The sequence below is a fragment of the Anser brachyrhynchus genome (assembly GCF_964034855.1).
Source record: "Anser brachyrhynchus genome assembly, chromosome: W".
Lineage (NCBI taxonomy): Eukaryota > Metazoa > Chordata > Aves > Anseriformes > Anatidae > Anser > Anser brachyrhynchus.
This window is the reverse complement of record NC_137704.1, coordinates 14,726,654-14,739,746: the sequence shown is the minus strand read 5'-3', so window position 1 is coordinate 14,739,746 and position 13,093 is coordinate 14,726,654. Positions and strand designations below refer to the sequence as shown.

Below are 13,093 nucleotides of genomic sequence, written 5' to 3'. Positions count from 1 at the left end.
AATCGTCTTCCTCCTCTACTTTCTCAGGAATTAAACACCTTTTGTGAAAGACTACAAGCGCTGATAGCATTAGCTAGACCTAGCTAGACCGACTGGGGAACAGTTGAACATGTAAATACTTACTCAAGGTCCATTTGCACAGGTTTCTTTGAGCAGTTCCATGGGCTCTTCTACGTCAACAAAACAGACCAATGAAAGAGACCAAGGACAAATACAGAAACAGAACAGTTGATCAAGTGCCAATTTAAGAAGCTTTCCCTGAAAGTGCAACAGCATCTCCACCTCCACCCACCCCTCCCCTCCCCTCCCCTCCCCCCCCCCAAGTAGTTGACTTCCACAACTATTTTCATCTGACCCCGCAAACGGCAAATTCTATATTACTTCGAGTAGAACAAGGGCTGTTTCTTGTTTCGGTTTGGTTTTTATCATTCAGCTTCTTCAAAAGACTTTAGTCATTCACAGCTGCAATCGTTAACCCCGCAAACAGATCCAGTAACAAAGATCATTCCTCCTGCTAAGGAATCGAGTTTCTTTGTGAGGAACGGAGTCACAAAAATCATTTCATTAGCAAGTTTCAAACACTAAAAATATTTAATAGCATTTTAACGCTCCCACGCTCCAGTAAGCCTTGAACGTAACCGCAATTAAACAAGGAGCACAGCAAAGCCAGAGGTCTAACAAAGCACGAGAGGTGATCGCATTTAAACGCCTTATGGTGCCTTTAGCTAATCCTTCTTCTAGTTCCTGAACAACGGACTTCGTTTAGGAAAAAAGAAGACTCTAAAAATACATACAAAAAAATAAAGGGAACGGCAGCCGAGTCTTGAACGTTCAGAAGCCGACTCAAGCATCCCAGAGCCTTCTACGCTTTGAAAAGCGTCTGTGGGAGAAATTACTTCTCGAAGTTGCGAAACCCACGACTGAAAAGAAAGCGGTAGCAAAACTCCTACGGTAGTCAAGAACAGGCTGACAAGCACCTGTCAGAAATCACACCGGGTAGAGTTTATTCTGCCTCCTCGGGACAGGGGCAGACAACAGACGATGCCTGGAAGCTTTCTTCCAACCTTATTCTTCTCTGGTTCTACATCTGCCAGTCCTCGATGCGGCTGTTTCGCAATAAAAGCACGCCCTTTTATTTGGGAGCAGGGGGAAGATAGCAAGGCCTCAAACACACAGCACATCCTAGATCGTCTTAGGGAGATGGAGACCCACAGGACCGCCGAGCGCTTCTATCTTCGCGTTTCAAATGACTGGGCAAACCACCATCTACACGACACTGTCAACAGACCGAAACATTCTTTTAACTTGCAGAACTATTTCCATCGGCAAGACACACAAGACAGAGGTCATATCCCCATGCTCCATCTTTATTGTGCAAGTGCTGCTCAAAGCTCTTTATTACCCTCCATAGACAGCCGTCCAGGAAAAAAAAAAAAAAAAAAATCATACATCAACAGGGGCTAGATTGACGGGCAACATATGAAACCTACTCGGCGGCGACCCGTACGCGTGCAGTGACGCCTGCGGTGCAAAAACCTTAGCCAGGAGGCCGGCCCAACTGACCGCCACCCAGAATACGTAGATGTACACGACAGCCCGAAGGGCCCGAGGGTGGGCATTCACAGCCATCCGGAATCCATTGGTCAGGTCCAGGTTAGCAGCACACTTCTTGCCAACAACCATTACACGCCCAAGAAGCTGGAAAAAGGAAATAACGTTACCTAACATAACGTGCCACGACGCACAGAACGAACGCGAGCGGAGAACCATCCACAGAACACGGTTAGCTAATCCTTCACGATTCAACCGCTGCTCTTTGAATTACCCTCTAGACAGGAACAGACTACAAAACAGTCACAGAAGCTAAATTTGTCTCGGGGGTTAAAGCCCCCGTCATAGCTTCGGGCAACGTAAGCCGCTCTGGCGGAAAATAAAAGCTTCACGGTGCCTTTTCTTTTGCGTGGCCTCACAAAGCCTTGGAACTTGACTTGCATAGCTAACAGCGAAACAAACACCCAGCGCCGCTCAACCAGCTTTCCCTTTCCTCGCCTCTGACCTGCCCAAACCCCAAGCCCTCTTCTGCATAGTCAAAGTACCACCGCCGCTGTCTGGAAACCGTGAAAACGGGCATCAGACCGTACTTCGGAACAACACTGCTTTTTGCACTACAAGCGCGTAGCCGGAGACCAGCATCGCTTTATATCGCCGCTCTTAGTCAAAAAGCTCAACTCCATTACAAGCTAGAGGCAAAAGACTACAGCATCGGAAAACCCAAAATAGCCTACTGTGCGCCCCTCCGCAACATCCAGAGGAAAAGAGGGGACGGGAAAGAGTCTAGGAAGTTACAAACTAGTTACAGGTACAGCCAGCCTAGCGAAAAGAAAGCTCCCACAGTACTCACGGGTCCGCCAGAATCTTCTGCTTCACATAACCGGACAACTGCCTTCTCAGGAAGGACTAGGAAAAAACACTGGCGCCTGAGGCGAACTATCACGGAACGCAAGGCGCTGGAGGAAGAGTAAACAGTTACAACGCAGTCAGCTTCAGAGAAAGGCAACAGCTTAAGCAAATCACTATGCCCCACCGAACTCGTCCTACCGAAGCAGATTATCAGGTACCCCAAACGCGCACGACAAAACAGCGATTCTTCTTAAGCGATCTTTGAATAGGCAAAGTTCTCTACCTTCTACACGCAAAACACACAAGCGGCAAACAATTGCTAACTGTCCTTCAGTTATGTCCAAATATTGCCTCGGCCAGAGGTAGGAAGGCATCTTCAAAGAACCCGGAGTAATCCGGCTGAGGCTGTATAAACTCTCCGTCCTCGATAACGCCACGTACTCAGGGGAAAGAACATTCCAAGTTAGCCCGTTACGGCCGGCTCTACGTCAGACACCTCCAGACCGAGGCCAAGGTATCACCTGCGAAACACGAATACCACCGATCTGTAGGAAACCATCGACTCGCAACTAATTGCGAGGGAACTCCCCAAATCACCAGCAGACAGAAACTGCATACGGCACCAGAAGCAGGATCCAGCACGCAAGGTGACGGGGGCAACGAGACAGCCGAGTACTTCAGATTAGCGACTTCCGGCAGTTTTATTTATTTTAGATGCGACTGAAACAGCGCCGATAAGACTCGATTCCACAGATGCTTTGCACTTCTTACTCACCATCGCCTTTCACTGCGCGACAATCGAGAATTACGAGCCTTCCTCACACTTCTCCCCCCTATAACATCGCTCAACTGTGAAACAGGCCTTCGGTACAGCGAGCTAAGCAAATTCAAGACCATTCGCTATAGCCAACTACACTCCAAAAGCAGTTCTAAGTTCCCCCCCCGCCTCAAGTGAGGACCAGCAGCCTGCGGGATTGACTGGCTTCTAGATGTTTAAGAAAGCTAGGAAAAGCTGCAATTCTTCCCTTTCACAAGCCACTTTGGAGAGAGCGTGCGCTCGCGTGCGCGGTGGGGGTGGTGCCATAACCAAAGCCTAGCACGGCCGAGCCGGGGCGTCTCTAGAACGCTGTCACGAGGCGCATCAAGACCTGCGTTTCTGCTACGCAGAAATGACTGATTACGGTCACTACTGCGATGCTCGCTGCCTATACGCAGGCAGTCCGAACCCCCAAGGAGACCGACTGCGCCGGCGACCCAGTACGCGCCGTGGCACCCCGGGGGCAGGCGGGACGCGCACCGAAGAAGCGCGGGGTTTTAGAGGCGCTGCAGTAGAGAGCGCCACGAGCCGGAGAGACCCCGACCGACCGACCGACCGACCGTCCGTCCCTCCCTCCCTCCCTCCCGCAGCAAGGCCACCACCCGCCCTGCCGCACTCCCGGGACCCGCGACGGGCCCTCGTTTCAGAGGGCCTGCGAGCGGCCGAGGGAAGGAAGGAAAGAGAAGACTCGCACGACGACGCCGCGGCTACCTCCTCGCCCACGACCGCTCATCCTCACGGAGAACGTTGGCGGGGACCTCCTTGCCCTTGCAGGCGACCTCTCCGAAAGCGGCTGCAGCGGCAGCGCCGCCGCCGGGCCAGGCGGCCTGCGCCCTAACGATCCCGTCGGCCATGACGGCGCCCGCTCGGTACAACGCCCCCTCCCTTCCCGCACTCGGCCCGGCCCTCCGCGGCGCTCATTGGGCCGACAGATCGCCGCCGACCGCTCCCGCGCCTCGATTGGCTGCCTCGCCTGCCCTCTTCCCTTGTCCCCGCCCTCTCGGCGGCTCCGCTCCCGTCGACCCGGTGCTTATCGGCGCTCAGGGAGGTCGCGTGCCCTCGGGGCGCGGAGGGATCCGACCGGGAGGGAGGAAGTGGGCGCCCGAAAACGGGCTGGGCGGCTCCGCGGAGGGAAGCCGGGCCCTGCACGGCTGGGAAACGAGCTCCACAGAACGGTTGCTCCGATCATAGAATCATAGCATGGCTTGGCTTGGCAGGGACCTTACTTAAAGATCACCTAATTCCAACCCCCCCGCCCTGGGCAGGGACACCTTCCACTAGACCACGTTGCTCAAAGCCCCATCCAACCTGGCCTTAAACACTTCCAGGGACGGGGCATCCGCCACTTCTCCTGGCAACCCGTTCCAGTGCCTCACCCCCCTCTCAGGAAAGAATCTCTTCCAACTATCCAGTCTAAGTCTACCCTCTTTGAGTTTAAAACCATTACTCCTTGCCCTATCGCTCCTCTCCCTGACAAAGAGTCCCTCCCCAGCTTTCCTGTAGGGCCCCCCCTTTGGGTACTGGAAGGCCCCTCCAAGGTCTCCCCGGAGCCTTCTCTTCTCTCTCCAGGCTGAACCACCCCAACTCCCTCAGCCTGCCTTCCTGGGAGAGGTGCCCCAGCCCCCTGGTCATCTTCGTGGCCCTCCTCTGGACGCGTTCTAGTACGTCCCCGTCCTTCTTGTGCTGGGGGCCCCAGAGCTGAACACAGTACTTACTCTAGGTGGGGCCTCACAAGAGCACAGCAGCAGAGAGGGAGAATCACCTCCCTCGACTTGCCGGCCGCCCTCCTTTTGATGCGGCCCAGGATACGGGTGGCTTTCCGGGCTGCAAGCGTCCATTGCATTGCCGGCTCCGGTTGACGAGCTTCTCATCAACCAACGCCCCCAGGCCCTTCTCCTCAGAGCTGCTCTCCATCCATTCTCCGCCCAGCCTGGATTCGTGCTTAGGATTGCCCCGGACCAAATGCGGGACCTCGCGCTCGTAGCCCCAACTATTATTTATGACCCTATCAGCTCCACCCCAAACACGCTGGTGGCTTTTGGGCGCTGCTCCCCGCAGGCAGATCCCCGCTTTTGCCAGGGCAGGCCTTACCTTTTCAGAAGTTGCTCCACAACCTTCCCTGAGAGCCCCACTTCAACTGCTGGTGTTTCTAAGGGGGAAAGCTGCACCTCCCGCGCACGGGGTGGCGGGGAGGAATACAAAGCCTGTGCTCAGCCCTGGCACATCACAACTGGGTTTGTGCTCAGCTGGGGAGGAGGCTTCTGGAAAAATAGGCAGTGCCCCCCAAGGCTGCCCAAGCGTGGTCCGCGGTGCCCTGCAGCAGCCCCAGGGAGAGCGGAGCTCAAACTGGCCCGACACGGCGGCAGGGACGTGGCCGTCCCCACACGCGCGGTTCCTGCCTGAGTAGGCCACAGCGCTTCTGCCTCTCTGACAGGCTTGGAGGGTAACGACATCAGAATACGCTCGCTTTAGTTTGAGGTTCCAGCCGCTACTGCCATCGGGATGGCACACGGGGACGGGGCTGGGGCTGGGGCTGGGGGCAGGCAACCACAGGCAGCTTTAACATCTCAGTCCTCCCCGTCGGCCATCTCCCAGCTACCACGCGGGCCACTCAGTGCGACCAGACACCAATTCACCCAAGGCAACAAAAATATTTACAGAGCTACACCTCTCCTCGTAACTGTTTGTTGTTTACGGCTGAAACCAGTCCTGGGATAGGATATGCCACCTGGACTGAGCAAAGCCTTTGATATGGTCCCTCACCACATTCTTCTCTCTAAATTGGAGAGGTATGGATTTGAAGGATGGACTGCTGGGCGGATAAAGAATTGGTTGGCTGGTCGCAGCCAAAGGGTTGTGGTCAACGGCTCTATGTCTGGGTGGAGGCCGGTCACAAGCGGTGTCCCTCAGGGGTCGGCCTCGGGACCGGTGCTCTTCAACATCTTTAGCAATGACACAGACGACGGAATCGAGCAAGTTTGCAGATGACACCAAGCTGAGCGGTGCAGTCGATACAACAGAGGGAAGGGATGCCGTCCGGAGGGACCTGGACAGGCCGGAGAAGTGGGCCCATGAGAACCTAATGAGGTTCAACAAGGCCAAGTGCAAGGCGTTGACCTTGGGCTGGGGCAATCCCAGGTATTTCTATAGACTGGGAGAAGAAGAACTTGAGAGCAGCCCTGCGGAGAAGGACTTGGGGGTCCTGATGGACGAGAAGCTGGACACGAGCCAGCAGCGCGCGCTTGCAGCCCGGAAGGCCAACTGTGTCCTGGGCTGCATTAACAAAGGGGTGGCCAGCAGGGAGAGGGAGGTGATTATCCCCCTCTACCCTGCTCTTGGGAGACCCCACCTGGAATACTGCGTGCAGGCCTGGGGCCCCCAGCACAAGAAGGATGTGGAGCTCTTGGAAAGGTCAGTCTCACCTCCGTCCCTGGAAAGGTGTTGGAACAGCTTGTTCTGGATGCCATCTCCAAGCCATTGGAAGAGAAGGAGGTTATGAGGAGTAGTCAGCATGGATTCACCAAGGGGAAATCGTGCTCGACCGACCTCGTTGCCTTCTATGATGGCATCACCAGCTGCGTTGATGGAGGGAGAGCAGTGGATGTCATCTACCTTGACTTTAGCAAGGCTTCCGATACTGTCTCCCACGACGTCCTGCTAGCAAAGCTGAGAAAGCGTGGGATAGACGAGTGGACGGTAAGGTGGGTTGAGACCTGGCTGACCGGCCGAGCTCAGAGGGCGGTGATCGGCGGCGCAGAGTCCGGCTGCAGCCCTGTGACTAGCGGTGTTCCCCAGGGGTCGGTGCTGGGTCCGGTCTTGTTCAACATCTTCATCGCCGACCTTGACGAGGGAATAGTGTCCAGCCTCAGCAAGTACGCCGATGATACAAAGCTGGGAGGAGTGGCCGACACGCCAGAAGGCTGTGCTGCCATTCAGCGAGACCTGGGCGGGCTGGAGAGCTGGGCAGGAAGAAGCCAAATGAAGTTTAACAAGAGCAAGCGTAGAGTCCTGCACCTGGGAAGGAACAACCGCGTGTATCAGTACAGGCTGGGGGATGACCTGCTGGAGAGGAGCGCTGCGGAGAAGGACCCGGGGGTCCTGGTGGACGACAGGTTGACCATGAGCCAGCGGCGTGCCCTGGTGGCCAAGAAGGCCAATGGGATCCTGGCGTGCGTTAAAAGGAGCGTGGCCAGCAGGTCAAGGGAGGTGATCCTCCCCCTCTACTCTGCCCTGGGCAGGCCTCGCCTGGGAGTACCGTGTCCGGTTCTGGGCTCCCCAGTACAAAAAGAGACAGGGATCTCCTGGAAAGAGTCCAGCGGAGGGCAACAAAGATGATACGGGGCCTGGAGCATCTCCCCTATGAGCAAAGACTGAGAGACCTGGGCCTGTTCAGCCTTGAGAAGAGAAGACTGAGAGGGGATCTTATCAATGATTACAAGTATCTTAAGTGTGGGAGACAGTGGGACTTGGCCACCCTCTTTTCAGTGGTTTGTGGGGATAGGACAAGGGGCAACGGCCAAAAACTGGAGCACAGGAAGTTCCGCACCAACATGCGAAAGAACTTCTTCACGGTGAGGGTGACGGAGCGCTGGAACAGGCTGCCCGGGGAGGTTGTGGAGTCTCCTTCTCCGGAGATATTCAAGGCCCGTCTGGACGCCTACCTGGGCAGCCTGCTCTAGGGAACCTGCTCTGGCAGGGGGGTTAGACCCGACGATCTCTTGAGGTCCCTTCCAACCCCTACGAATGTGTATATACAGGAGTAAAAATACACGTGTTGATAGCGATAGGACAAGGGGGAATGGTTTTAAACTAAGACAGGGGAGATTTAGCTTAGATATTAGGAGAAAGTTTTTCACTCAGAGGGCGGTGAGGCACTGGAACGGGTTGCCCAGAGAGGTTCTGGATGCCCCATCCCTGGAGGCATTCAAGGCCAGGCTGGACGCGGCTCTGGGCAGCCTGCTCTAGCGGTTGGCAACGCTGCCCAGAGCAGGGGGGTTGAAACTAGATGATCTTTAAGGTGCTTTTCAACCCAGGCCATTCTATGGTTCTATGATATGCTCTTTGAAAGCGTACAGGCTAAAGGAAGGGTCAAATTGGTGCCTCGGGGGCAAATTTCTTCGCCTTCTACGGTTGTCTAACAGTGCCTATTAAGCAAAGAGATTACCAATCGTCTTCCTCCTCTACTTTCTCAGGAATTAAACACCTTTTGTGAAAGACTACAAGCGCTGATAGCATTAGCTAGACCGACTGGGGAACAGTTGAACACGTAAATACTTACTCAAGGTCCATTTGCACAGGTTTCTTTGAGCAGTTCCATCTTCTACGTCAACAAAACAGACCAATGAAAGAGACCAAGGACAAATACAGAAACAGAACAGTTGATCAAGTGCCAATTTAAGAAGCTTTCCCTGAAAGGGCAACAGCATCTCCACCTCCACCCACCCCTCCCCTCCCCTCCCTTCCCTTCCCCTCCCCTCCCCCCCCCCCAAGTAGTTGACTTCCACAACTATTTTCATCTGACCCCGCAAACGGCAAATTCTATATTACTTCGAGTAGAACAAGGGCTGTTTCTTGTTTCGGTTTGGTTTTTATCATTCAGCTTCTTCAAAAGACTTTAGTCATTCACAGCTGCAATCGTTAACCCCGCAAACAGATCCAGTAACAAAGATCATTCCTCCTGCTAAGGAATCGAGTTTCTTTGTGAGGAACGGAGTCACAAAAATCATTTCATTAGCAAGTTTCAAACACTAAAAATATTTAATAGCATTTTAACGCTCCCACGCTCCAGTAAGCCTTGAACGTAACCGCAATTAAACAAGGAGCACAGCAAAGCCAGAGGTCTAACAAAGCACGAGAGGTGATCGCATTTAAACGCCTTATGGTGCCTTTAGCTAATCCTTCTTCTAGTTCCTGAACAACGGACTTCGTTTAGGAAAAAAGAAGACTCTAAAAATACATACAAAAAAATAAAGGGAACGGCAGCCGAGTCTTGAACGTTCAGAAGCCGACTCAAGCATCCCAGAGCCTTCTACGCTTTGAAAAGCGTCTGTGGGAGAAATTACTTCTCGAAGTTGCGAAACCCACGACTGAAAAGAAAGCGGTAGCAAAACTCCTACGGTAGTCAAGAACAGGCTGACAAGCACCTGTCAGAAATCACACCGGGTAGAGTTTATTCTGCCTCCTCGGGACAGGGGCAGACAACAGACGATGCCTGGAAGCTTTCTTCCAACCTTATTCTTCTCTGGTTCTACATCTGCCAGTCCTCGATGCGGCTGTTTCGCAATAAAAGCACGCCCTTTTATTTGGGAGCAGGGGGAAGATAGCAAGGCCTCAAACACACAGCACATCCTAGATCGTCTTAGGGAGATGGAGACCCACAGGACCGCCGAGCGCTTCTATCTTCGCGTTTCAAATGACTGGGCAAACCACCATCTACACGACACTGTCAACAGACCGAAACATTCTTTTAACTTGCAGAACTATTTCCATCGGCAAGACACACAAGACAGAGGTCATATCCCCATGCTCCATCTTTATTGTGCAAGTGCTGCTCAAAGCTCTTTATTACCCTCCATAGACAGCCGTCCAGGAAAAAAAAAAAAAAAAAAATCATACATCAACAGGGGCTAGATTGACGGGCAACATATGAAACCTACTCGGCGGCGACCCGTACGCGTGCAGTGACGCCTGCGGTGCAAAAACCTTAGCCAGGAGGCCGGCCCAACTGACCGCCACCCAGAATACGTAGATGTACACGACAGCCCGAAGGGCCCGAGGGTGGGCATTCACAGCCATCCGGAATCCATTGGTCAGGTCCAGGTTAGCAGCACACTTCTTGCCAACAACCATTACACGCCCAAGAAGCTGGAAAAAGGAAATAACGTTACCTAACATAACGTGCCACGACGCACAGAACGAACGCGAGCGGAGAACCATCCACAGAACACGGTTAGCTAATCCTTCACGATTCAACCGCTGCTCTTTGAATTACCCTCTAGACAGGAACAGACTACAAAACAGTCACAGAAGCTAAATTTGTCTCGGGGGTTAAAGCCCCCGTCATAGCTTCGGGCAACGTAAGCCGCTCTGGCGGAAAATAAAAGCTTCACGGTGCCTTTTCTTTTGCGTGGCCTCACAAAGCCTTGGAACTTGACTTGCATAGCTAACAGCGAAACAAACACCCAGCGCCGCTCAACCAGCTTTCCCTTTCCTCGCCTCTGACCTGCCCAAACCCCAAGCCCTCTTCTGCATAGTCAAAGTACCACCGCCGCTGTCTGGAAACCGTGAAAACGGGCATCAGACCGTACTTCGGAACAACACTGCTTTTTGCACTACAAGCGCGTAGCCGGAGACCAGCATCGCTTTATATCGCCGCTCTTAGTCAAAAAGCTCAACTCCATTACAAGCTAGAGGCAAAAGACTACAGCATCGGAAAACCCAAAATAGCCTACTGTGCGCCCCTCCGCAACATCCAGAGGAAAAGAGGGGACGGGAAAGAGTCTAGGAAGTTACAAACTAGTTACAGGTACAGCCAGCCTAGCGAAAAGAAAGCTCCCACAGTACTCACGGGTCCGCCAGAATCTTCTGCTTCACATAACCGGACAACTGCCTTCTCAGGAAGGACTAGGAAAAAACACTGGAGCCTGAGGCGAACTATCACGGAACGCAAGGCGCTGGAGGAAGAGTAAACAGTTACAACGCAGTCAGCTTCAGAGAAAGGCAACAGCTTAAGCAAATCACTATGCCCCACCGAACTCGTCCTACCGAAGCAGATTATCAGGTACCCCAAACGCGCACGACAAAACAGCGATTCTTCTTAAGCGATCTTTGAATAGGCAAAGTTCTCTACCTTCTACACGCAAAACACACAAGCGGCAAACAATTGCTAACTGTCCTTCAGTTATGTCCAAATATTGCCTCGGCCAGAGGTAGGAAGGCATCTTCAAAGAACCCGGAGTAATCCGGCTGAGGCTGTATAAACTCTCCGTCCTCGATAACGCCACGTACTCAGGGGAAAGAACATTCCAAGTTAGCCCGTTACGGCCGGCTCTACGTCAGACACCTCCAGACCGAGGCCAAGGTATCACCTGCGAAACACGAATACCACCGATCTGTAGGAAACCATCGACTCGCAACTAATTGCGAGGGAACTCCCCAAATCACCAGCAGACAGAAACTGCATACGGCACCAGAAGCAGGATCCAGCACGCAAGGTGACGGGGGCAACGAGACAGCCGAGTACTTCAGATTAGCGACTTCCGGCAGTTTTATTTATTTTAGATGCGACTGAAACAGCGCCGATAAGACTCGATTCCACAGATGCTTTGCACTTCTTACTCACCATCGCCTTTCACTGCGCGACAATCGAGAATTACGAGCCTTCCTCACACTTCTCCCCCCTATAACATCGCTCAACTGTGAAACAGGCCTTCGGTACAGCGAGCTAAGCAAATTCAAGACCATTCGCTATAGCCAACTACACTCCAAAAGCAGTTCTAAGTTCCCCCCCCGCCTCAAGTGAGGACCAGCAGCCTGCGGGATTGACTGGCTTCTAGATGTTTAAGAAAGCTAGGAAAAGCTGCAATTCTTCCCTTTCACAAGCCACTTTGGAGAGAGCGTGCGCTCGCGTGCGCGGTGGGGGTGGTGCCATAACCAAAGCCTAGCACGGCCGAGCCGGGGCGTCTCTAGAACGCTGTCACGAGGCGCATCAAGACCTGCGTTTCTGCTACGCAGAAATGACTGATTACGGTCACTACTGCGATGCTCGCTGCCTATACGCAGGCAGTCCGAACCCCCAAGGAGACCGACTGCGCCGGCGACCCAGTACGCGCCGTGGCACCCCGGGGGCAGGCGGGACGCGCACCGAAGAAGCGCGGGGTTTTAGAGGCGCTGCAGTAGAGAGCGCCACGAGCCGGAGAGACCCCGACCGACCGACCGACCGTCCGCCCGTCCGTCCGTCCCTCCCTCCCTCCCTCCCTCCCTCCCGCAGCAAGGCCACCACCCGCCCTGCCGCACTCCCGGGACCCGCGACGGGCCCTCGTTTCAGAGGGCCTGCGAGCGGCCGAGGGAAGGAAGGAAAGAGAAGACTCGCACGACGACGCCGCGGCTACCTCCTCGCCCACGACCGCTCATCCTCACGGAGAACGTTGGCGGGGACCTCCTTGCCCTTGCAGGCGACCTCTCCGAAAGCGGCTGCAGCGGCAGCGCCGCCGCCGGGCCAGGCGGCCTGCGCCCTAACGATCCCGTCGGCCATGACGGCGCCCGCTCGGTACAACGCCCCCTCCCTTCCCGCACTCGGCCCGGCCCTCCGCGGCGCTCATTGGGCCGACAGATCGCCGCCGACCGCTCCCGCGCCTCGATTGGCTGCCTCGCCTGCCCTCTTCCCTTGTCCCCGCCCTCTCGGCGGCTCCGCTCCCGTCGACCCGGTGCTTATCGGCGCTCAGGGAGGTCGCGTGCCCTCGGGGCGCGGAGGGATCCGACCGGGAGGGAGGAAGTGGGCGCCCGAAAACGGGCTGGGCGGCTCCGCGGAGGGAAGCCGGGCCCTGCACGGCTGGGAAACGAGCTCCACAGAACGGTTGCTCCGATCATAGAATCATAGCATGGCTTGGCTTGGCAGGGACCTTACTTAAAGATCACCTAATTCCAACCCCCCCGCCCTGGGCAGGGACACCTTCCACTAGACCACGTTGCTCAAAGCCCCATCCAACCTGGCCTTAAACACTTCCAGGGACGGGGCATCCGCCACTTCTCCTGGCAACCCGTTCCAGTGCCTCACCCCCCTCTCAGGAAAGAATCTCTTCCAACTATCCAGTCTAAGTCTACCCTCTTTGAGTTTAAAACCATTACTCCTTGCCCTATCGCTCCTCTCCCTGACAA

General features: G+C 54.6%; 2 protein-coding genes across 5 annotated transcripts; both read right to left on the bottom strand.

Annotated features, from left to right (window-relative positions):
- Positions 1-123: 123 nt before the first annotated feature.
- Positions 124-4,112, bottom strand: LOC308184959 (adenosine 5'-monophosphoramidase HINT1-like). 3 transcript variants are annotated; one of them, XM_080572508.1, is made up of 4 exons: positions 3,929-4,106; positions 2,402-2,507; positions 1,491-1,698; positions 573-1,276 (listed from the first exon to the last, which is right to left on the bottom strand). In XM_080572508.1, exons 1-4 carry the CDS (start codon positions 4,069-4,071, stop codon positions 1,230-1,232), a joined length of 504 nt encoding a protein of 167 aa, XP_080428634.1. In that variant the 5' UTR covers positions 4,072-4,106; the 3' UTR covers positions 573-1,229. The 3 variants fall into 3 exon arrangements, 1 of the variants encoding a protein (XP_080428634.1); XR_013943058.1 differs by lacking the exons at positions 1,491-1,698; positions 2,402-2,507 and adding an exon at positions 124-170 and having other exon boundaries at positions 795-1,276; positions 3,929-4,108; XR_013943057.1 differs by lacking the exons at positions 1,491-1,698; positions 2,402-2,507 and having other exon boundaries at positions 3,929-4,112.
- A 4,843-nt stretch (positions 4,113-8,955) lies between these two features.
- On the bottom strand, positions 8,956-12,503 carry LOC308184957 (adenosine 5'-monophosphoramidase HINT1-like). Of its 2 annotated transcripts, none has more exons than XM_080572505.1 (4): positions 12,328-12,503; positions 10,785-10,890; positions 9,874-10,081; positions 8,956-9,659 (listed from the first exon to the last, which is right to left on the bottom strand). In XM_080572505.1, exons 1-4 carry the CDS (start codon positions 12,468-12,470, stop codon positions 9,613-9,615), a joined length of 504 nt encoding a protein of 167 aa, XP_080428631.1. In that variant the 5' UTR covers positions 12,471-12,503; the 3' UTR covers positions 8,956-9,612. The 2 variants fall into 2 exon arrangements, with proteins under 2 accessions (XP_080428631.1, XP_080428632.1); XM_080572506.1 differs by having other exon boundaries at positions 9,947-10,081; positions 12,328-12,483.
- Between the last annotated feature and the right edge of the window lie 590 nt (positions 12,504-13,093).

Bases quoted from the DNA above. Each gene is read 5' to 3' on its own strand.
- LOC308184957 (XM_080572505.1), bottom strand. From the start codon at position 12,470: ATGGCCGACGGGATCGTTAGGGCGCAGGCCGCCTGGCCCGGCGGCGGC. The intron at 10,082-10,784 runs GTGAGTACTGTG...TCCTTTTTCCAG, and splicing joins CAGAAGATTCTGGCGGACCC to CTTCTTGGGCGTGTAATGGT. The intron at 9,660-9,873 runs GTAGGTTTCATA...GTCTGTTGACAG, and splicing joins CGCGTACGGGTCGCCGCCGA to TGTCGTGTAGATGGTGGTTT.
- LOC308184959 (XM_080572508.1), bottom strand. From the start codon at position 4,071: ATGGCCGACGGGATCGTTAGGGCGCAGGCCGCCTGGCCCGGCGGCGGC. The intron at 1,699-2,401 runs GTGAGTACTGTG...TCCTTTTTCCAG, and splicing joins CAGAAGATTCTGGCGGACCC to CTTCTTGGGCGTGTAATGGT. The intron at 1,277-1,490 runs GTAGGTTTCATA...GTCTGTTGACAG, and splicing joins CGCGTACGGGTCGCCGCCGA to TGTCGTGTAGATGGTGGTTT.